General features: G+C 65.8%; 1 protein-coding gene across 3 annotated transcripts in view; it reads left to right on the top strand.

Annotated features, from left to right (window-relative positions):
• Positions 1 to 1,193: 1,193 nt before the first annotated feature.
• Positions 1,194 to 8,124, top strand: part of PLXNA1 (plexin A1) — a 54,183-nt gene continuing 47,252 nt past the window's right edge. For 2 of the 3 annotated variants that reach the window (XM_054551306.2, XM_024244726.3), the window contains exon 1: positions 5,892 to 7,848. In XM_054551306.2, coding sequence (XP_054407281.2) covers positions 6,514 to 7,848 — 1,335 coding nt within the window. In that variant the 5' untranslated portion in view covers positions 5,892 to 6,513. Of the gene's footprint in view, positions 1,368 to 5,891; positions 7,849 to 8,124 lie in introns of those variants that run through there. The other variant, XM_054551305.2, reaches the window with a different exon arrangement.

The raw sequence follows: 8,124 nt of genomic DNA, 5'->3' as shown, positions 1-8,124 counted from the left end.
TGCGAGCAGCTGCCATGTGCCCTCACCACACAGAGCAGACAGAGCAAACAGCCACAGGCTGAGTGACCCCGTTTCTATAATGCCCAAAACAAGCCACCCAAAACAGCGTCCCATGCTGGGATGCAAATATAAGACGTCACACCCAAAGAAAAGCAGTTAAAGATGAACACAAAACTGAAGGTTAGGGCTGCTCCTGGGGAGGGACACCTGGGCCCGGTATGAGTCCCTTCCCTTTCCCTCTTAACCATGTGAACTGTAGAGAGTTCCTCTTCTGTAGGGCTGACGTGATTCACACAGCAAAAACCGCACCCCTCAGGCTACAGATGGGGGCCCAGTCCCCAGCCGGGACTCAGCCCTCCCACGACGGGGTTTTCCTGGCCCTTCTACTCTGTTATCAATGCTCCTGTTGCCGGCTTCCCCTTCCTTGGCCTGGTTGCCCTCCACCGGGAGGCCCTCCCGGATGCCTCCCGCCTGCGAGTGGCGGTTGTGAGTACAGTAACTGAGTGCTGGGTGTCTGCCCCTCAGCCTTGCCATGCGGGCTGGGGGTATTGCCTGGACAGCTCCGGCCCGTCACCCTGGACTCTGCAGCCCCACACCTCGCACCGTGCAGACACGCTGCCCCACGCTACACCCGGAGTTCGCGTCTCGCCACGCCTCTGCCGCGGGACTTTTCTCCCTGGGCTGCGACCCCAGCCGGGAATGCGCCACCAGCCTGGGGCCTGCAGGGGGCGCCCGGGCTCCCCGCGCAGGTGCCCGCCCATCTGACAGAGCGGAACGCGCGAGGCCGAGAGCTGGGAACACCCGGCCCCGCAAGGTCTGGGAACTGCGATTGCCTCCTTCAGCCTCAGTTTCCCCTCCCGTGAAAGGAGGCCATGCTCCTAGCCTGGGCACACTGTGCCAGGCGCTGTTCCCGGGGTCGCGGGCTAGCCCGCTCGAGAGCGGGGGGCTCCCGGAACTGCCCGCGCGGCCCCGGCGCCCAGCGAGTTGAGGCGGGCAGCCGTATCGCCCTTTGAAGACGCGCGGTGGGCCCCTGCAGGCGCGCGGCGCGGGGCAGAGCGCCCTCTGGAGGCCGCCGCCGGCGCCGGCCCCGCCCCCGCCCCGCCCCCGGGCTCTGGGCGGCGCATGCGCGCGGCGCGGGGCTCCGCGGGCGGCGAGAGCGAGGCCGGTCCGCAGCCGCGCGGCGCTCGGCGCCCCATTCATGCTGGGCATCGGCGGCGCGGCCACGCAGCGGAGCCCGGGCGCGGCGGCGGCCTCGGCCTGGGCGGCCTGCGCGGCTTCGGCGGCCCCGCGGCGGGGCGGGCGGCGGCGGCGGCGCGGGCGGCTGGGCGCGGCGATGGCCGGCGGCAGGGCGCGCCCCGGGGCGGCGGGTGAGTCGGGGCGCAACTTTCCCCGCGGCGCGGGACGGTGGGCGGGGGCCGGGCCGGGCCGGGCGGCCCGTGGGTGGGCGCGGGGCGTCCTCCGGCGGCGGCCCTCTCGTGAGGCAGCAGGCAGGGGGTGTGCGCGGGGACTGCGGCGCGCGTGTCCGCGGCCCGCGTGTCCCTGCGGCTCCGGCCCAGGCGTCCGCGTGTGTCCGGGCGCGGCCGCGGCGCCGACGCGGAGAGACCGCACCCCCGTGCGGCGGGGCTGGGACCGCGGCCCGGGATCCAGCGCCGCGGCCTCCCCCGCCCCCCGGCCGGGCCCGCCGAGCCCCGCGGCAGCTCCGGGTTGGCGGGGGGCGGGCGCTGCCCCTCCACGGAGGCTGGGGAGAAAGTTTGCGGCGGCCCCGCGGGGAGGCCCCTGCGGTGTCCAGGCCCGGCCCGGCCGCTGGACCTCGGCTCAGACCTCTGGCCGCGGGCGAGGACGGGATGGCCAGGCCCGGGTAGGGATCGGAGCCGCCCGGCAGGGCCGCGGGGGTCGGAGGAGGTCATGCAGGCTAAGCCCCCGGCCGGCCCTGGGGCGCGGGGTGGAAGTTGGAGCGGCTTCCCGGGACCACCACTGCCACCGCCCCCTCTGGCCCGGGGTGGCGGGGAGGTGGGCTCTGGGTGTCGCCCGGGAGGCCGCCCCGCTCGGGCCTCCTCGGCCTCCCCCTCTCGGGGCCTCTCCGGGGTCAGCGGCTTCCCCCGGAGGCTTCCGATTGCTTCCTGGACAGTCCCGGGCCTGGTGTGCCGCGAAGCTGGAGGCGGCGGGCCGATCCCGGGCTGCCAGGGGAAGGGGGAGTGGGGACTCCAGGGAGGCCCCTCAGTCGGCGTGAGGTCCCAGGTGCAGCCCTGGAAAGGAGGGGAGGGGCTCCGAGGGGCGGCCCCGGGCGGCGATCTGCCCCCGGCTCCTGTGTGGGGTGCTGGGGCCACGCCCCTTGAAAGAAAGGGGTGTGTGTGCGGGGGAGGGGACGTGGTCGAGCTTCTGTCCCCTCAGCGCGGTTCCTGTGGCTCGGGCTGCTCCGTGCTGCCCCACCTCCTTTCACACGTAGCCGGTTTGAGGGTCGGTGCAGGGATGGGGCGCAGTCTCTGCTCCCCGGGCCCTTGAGGAGCTTGCCTCAGGTCCCCTCCGCTTCCTGTGGTTTGGGGTGTGAGGCAGAGGCCAGGTGCTGCACCAGGGGCACCAAGACGCTGCCCAGCTCTTGAGGAGCACCCAGCCCCCTGCCAGAGGCAGGCATGTGAACCAGTGATTTGCTGCAGGGCCAGGCTTCCATTCCTGGGGGGTGCCGGTGGGGCCCAGGAAGGGCGTTTTGGGCAGAGAGGACAGCATGGGCGGAGGCCTGGGTTTGTGGCCTCAGTGTGTGCTCTGGGGGTGGGGGACACATGAGGTGCCTGTGGACAAAGCAGACAGTCCTTTGCTGGACTCCTGGCCCCCCAAGGTCGTTGCCTGCCTTTTTTGATTCCCCAGGAAGGCCCCCGTGCACAGAGCAGCTTAGAGCAGCTGGCCAGGAGGAGCGGGTGCCCCAGGGGAAGGCCTGCAAAGGTGGGCACTTTTTCTCAGGAGCAGGACTCCAAGGCCGTCAGATCCGGATCCCCTAGGACTGGTTGGGAGCAGGACCACTGGGACCACCTCCCATGAACCCCGTTGTGGAGGAGGCGGAGTGCCAGGAGCAGCTCTCTTCCCCCGGCTGCTGTTGTGAGCTAATGGGCATGATGGCAGCCCCACATCCCAACCTGCCTGAGCCATAGCAGGATCTGGCGCAGGAGGACTTGGGGGGATTGGACTCTCCCTTGTGGGGAGGGCTTTGGGGGTCTTTGTTTCTCAGGGTGAGAAGGAGCTGTGGTGTCACTCAGGCCAGGAAAGGGAAGGGGACACTGCTGGCTTGGCGTTCCACCAGGCGGCGATCCCCTCCTGTCCAGGAGAGGAGCCCCTGGGCTGGGGCTCCTGCCCGCGGACCGCCGGGTTTCTCTATGCCTCTCTTTCCCTGGCTAGCCCCATCAGCATCCCAACGCCAGTCTAGCCTCCTCTGCCCTGGCTCTGGCTCTGCCTCAGCCTAGAACAGCTCTGGCCATGCCGGAGAGCCACAGCCGTTCTTACTGCCCTCTCTGCACAGCCAGTGTTTCCCACCCCAGGCCTTTGCTCCTCCTATTCTGCCCCCCACCCCCACCATGAATGCCCACCCTCCTGCACCAGCTCCCAGGCTACCTGGTCCTCCCTTGAGGCCTTTCCCCAGCCACAGTGGCCAGCTCTGCTCCTAGGTAGAGTGCAGCATCTGCCCATGCTCCCCTCCTAGCCCCGGCGTGGCCCCCTGGCACCCTGGCACCTGGGCCCAGCTTTGGAATGAATGCATTTTTTGCTGGGCAGACCCGGCCTATGAGAGTTGAGCCCTGCAGGCTGGCTGGCCGGCCCAGTCTCTGGAAGCTCGAAATTTGGGCCCTGCCCTGCTGGGACTAGTTGGGTGACCTTGAGTCTGAGCCCCAAGTCTTATACCCCTAAGGTGGAAGAAGTGGCCCAAGCATTGTCACTGGCCTTTATTAGATGCTGGGCGTGAGGGACCCAGCCCTAGCCTCGGGGCTCCCCCTTTCTTGGCCGGCAACCCTGTGACCCCAGGCAAGTCCCTTCCCAGCAGCCTTTGTTGGGGCAGTGGGGTGAGGGTGGAGTTTGGGGCGGTGGGCCCAGGGCCAGGCTGGAGTTTGGATGGTGGCTTCTTAGCCTGGTCCCTCCTGTTGAATATAAAAAGTAGGGCCCATAATTGCATTAAGACGTGTATAATTATCCCAGAGGAGGGGAGAGCCCAGCCCCTGGTAATTGCAGGCCTGCTTTGAACTGATAAACGGTGAGTGATTCATGTTTTCTTTGGAGTTCACATGTGCTCAGCTCCCAGCCGCAGCCCCACTACCACTGTGAGGAGCCTGTTCTCTGGCTCCCGGGTCTTCCTTGAGCTCTGAGGCGGGGGCGGGAGTGGGGACTCCTCCCCTGCTGTTCTTGGGGCGCTGTCCGGCAAAGGCAGCTGGCAGCCTGCTAGGAGCACCCTGCAGTTCCTGCTCTGGGATTCCAGCCAAAGTTCTTTGCTTCTGAGAGCCTCAATTTCCCCACCTGAGCAGTGGGTGTGTGCTGTGCACACACTGGGCAGGGAGTGTGTGGGGAGTGAAGCAGGAGTGAGGAAGCATGGGGGGCTGCCGCACCCAGGCCTGGCTGGCCCTCTGCATACCCTTCATTCATTCGCTCACTCATGGGGATTTATTGAGTCTTCCTGGGTCCCTGGCTTGGCTTGGGGATGCAGTGGTAACCACCCAGAGCCAGGCCCTGCTCTCACAGGGCAGCCATTCTGGCCGGGAGAATGGGAGCAATAAGTAACAGAGACCCTTCATGAGTCCTGTGCTGCAGATGAGAACAGGGTGACTGAGCAGGGCGGGGAGTGGAGACAGGGGCCCAGAGGCCTGGGGGAGGGGCAGGCAGCCCCACACTGCATGTGGGCACCAGGCACAGAGGCTGATGGGACTGTGCCCAGCTCCCCGGTAGACTTGGAGAAGGCATCCATCTTCAGGCCTCAGCTTCCCCATCTGTAAAATGGGGCCAGACCATACAAGGGGTGTCTGGGATGGTGTGTGCAAACTGGCTGGCTGAGGCTTGAACTCAGGACTCAGGACTCAGCCTTGCTGTGGCTGGCTCCAGCCAGGAGTGGGTGAGAGGCCCCAGCACATCAGGCACATCCAGAGCAGCAGGCCCTACTGACACCAAGGGGGTGGCACTGCTGACTATGCCTTGTGAGCAGGTGTGCCCTTTCCTCTTTCATCCATGAGAAAAGAGCTTTCATGCCCCTTTTGCAAACGGGGAAACTGAGGCTAGGAAAAGGGAGTGTCCCCATCAGAGTCATCTGCCTACAGAGTAACAGGGTCTAGATTTAGCCCAGTGCTTGGCTGCCAGTTGCTAGGCAGGGGGTGGTGAGACTTTTCCAGAGGCAGTGGAGGCCAGGACAGGATATGGGGACTCCCACCAGGATCTGGGCAGCACTGACCTCGTGTGCAGGTCAGAAGAGTGGCCTTAGCCTCTGCATAGGGACCTGGCTGTAGGTGGTTGTGGGTGGAGGGAGCCGAGTACCCTGGCAATCCAGGAAGGAGGGGTGGGCATTTTGTGGAGTTTGGGGTGGAGTCAATGGACCTTGGTAGTGAGTGTGACCAGGAAGTGAGGGCCCGATGTGGAGCAAGGTGGGAGGGGGCCACACAGGTCTAGGTGGGTATGGGGTGCTGAGGCTGGGAAGGGGTCACTGTGGAGGGGTGGAGTGCAGGGAGCACCTGCCAGCCTTCCCTGTGGAGGAGTTCCTCTTCCCTTGGAGTTGGGTGTGAGGCTGGGAGCAGGAGTGACAGCTTGGATAGAGTGTTGAGAGTCAGGGCTGGGTGGGCCAGGGAGCCTGGGAAGGGGTAGTGTGGCGGGGCACCCATTGGCTGGGTGGGGATGTGGGTGGGACGCATTGCCTGGCTTCTGGACTGCAGGTCTCAAGGTTTATCCAGCATGGGGCTTGGGGTCCCACGGAGAGCAGCCCAGGCTGCCACCTATCCACAGTGAGAACTGCTGCCTATGTGGCCTGGGCCTCCATGTCCTCCGTGGTGCCTGTGCTGTGGGCTGTCAGGGCGTGTTCTGGGGAGAGGCAGGGCTATGGAGGCGGGAGTGAGCACTATAGCCTATCTATGTCAAGCTTCTGTAGGGGACGGTAGTGGAGTATGTCCCCACCAGCCTCAGGCAGGGAGCTGGTGCCCACCCTGGGAGTACAGAGCTGTGGAGAGGGTCCTGCTCCCCAGTGCATAGGGAGGCTCTGGGTGAAGGCTGCTCTCCAGGTCGGTGTCAGCTGTTGGTGTCAGCTGGGGTCCCATTCCACACCTCAGGCCCTTGTCCCCTGCCTTCCTGTTCCTGGCCTCCGCCAGTGATGGCAGGGCACAGGTGCCAATGGAGTGACCTCTTGCCAGGTGTCCTAGGGATACCTGGTGCACCCCACAGCTTATAGGGCCTCAGGCCAGGGAGGTGCCCGGTTTGCCCCTGGCTCCTCCTGGTGGGTCAGGTCCTGCCTCCTGGAGGTGCAGTGGGCACGCCCAGCACTGGAAGGGCTCACACTGGGAGATCATGATATCATGGGATGGGACATGCCTGCATTCACATGCCCTCTTCTGCCCCTTCCCCAGGGCTGAAGCTCCCGGCACCGTGATGCTCGCCCCAGCAGGACCAGAGCGCCGAGGCCCAAGGCCCCAGCCTGCCATGCCGCTGCCACCGCGGAGCCTGCAGGTGCTCCTGCTGCTGCTGCTGCTGTTGCTGCTGCTGCTGCCGCTGCCGGGCATGTGGGCTGAGGCAGGCTTGCCCGGGGCAGGCGGGGGTTCGCAGCCCCCCTTCCGCACCTTCTCGGCCAGCGACTGGGGCCTCACCCACTTGGTGGTGCATGAGCAGACAGGCGAGGTGTATGTGGGCGCGGTGAACCGCATCTATAAGCTGTCGGGGAACCTGACACTGCTGCGGGCCCATGTCACGGGCCCCGTGGAGGACAACGAGAAGTGCTACCCGCCGCCCAGCGTGCAGTCCTGCCCCCACGGACTGGGCAGTACTGACAACGTCAACAAGCTGCTGCTGCTGGACTATGCCGCTAACCGCTTGCTGGCCTGTGGCAGCGCCTCCCAGGGCATCTGCCAGTTCCTGCGGCTGGACGATCTCTTCAAACTGGGCGAGCCACACCACCGTAAGGAGCACTACCTGTCCAGCGTGCGGGAGGCAGGCAGCATGGCGGGCGTGCTCATTGCCGGGCCACCGGGCCAGGGCCAGGCCAAGCTCTTCGTGGGCACACCCATCGATGGCAAGTCCGAGTACTTCCCCACACTGTCCAGCCGTCGGCTCATGGCCAACGAGGAGGATGCCGACATGTTCGGCTTCGTGTACCAGGATGAGTTTGTGTCATCACAGCTCAAGATCCCTTCTGACACGCTGTCCAAGTTCCCGGCCTTTGACATCTACTATGTGTACAGCTTCCGCAGCGAGCAGTTTGTCTACTACCTCACGCTGCAGCTGGACACACAGCTGACCTCGCCCGATGCCGCCGGCGAGCACTTCTTCACGTCCAAGATCGTGCGGCTCTGTGTGGACGACCCCAAGTTCTACTCGTACGTCGAGTTCCCCATTGGCTGCGAGCAGGCGGGTGTGGAGTACCGCCTGGTGCAGGATGCCTACCTGAGCCGGCCTGGCCGTGCCCTGGCCCGCCAGCTGGGCCTGGCCGAGGACGAGGACGTGCTGTTCACCGTGTTTGCCCAGGGCCAGAAGAACCGCGTGAAGCCGCCCAAGGAGTCAGCACTGTGCCTGTTCACGCTCAGGGCCATCAAGGAGAAGATTAAGGAGCGCATCCAGTCCTGCTACCGCGGTGAGGGCAAGCTCTCCCTTCCGTGGCTGCTCAACAAGGAGCTGGGCTGCATCAACTCGGTGAGTGCAGCAGGGGCGCCCCTCCTCTTGTGGCCCCATTCCCTCCAGGGACGACAGCATCGGTGTCAGATGCACGCCCAGTGGTGCCTGCTGCGTGCCTGGCCTGGCCTTTGGCTTGGCCATCCCCAAGGCTCAGCTAGGTGGGGCTGCCCTTTTCCATCCCCCAGAGAGTGGGTTTGGACCCAGGGTGCTAGTCCCAAAGGCTGCTCCCAGCCATGACGCGGTCTGGTGCCTCAGAAGATGGGGTGACGAGGCCCTGCTGGCGTAGTCCACAGC

Source organism: Pongo abelii, chromosome 2 (assembly GCF_028885655.2).
Source record: "Pongo abelii isolate AG06213 chromosome 2, NHGRI_mPonAbe1-v2.0_pri, whole genome shotgun sequence".
Classification (NCBI taxonomy): domain Eukaryota; kingdom Metazoa; phylum Chordata; class Mammalia; order Primates; family Hominidae; genus Pongo; species Pongo abelii.
Note: the sequence above shows the minus strand (reverse complement) of the source record. Positions and strands in the feature narration are given on the sequence as shown.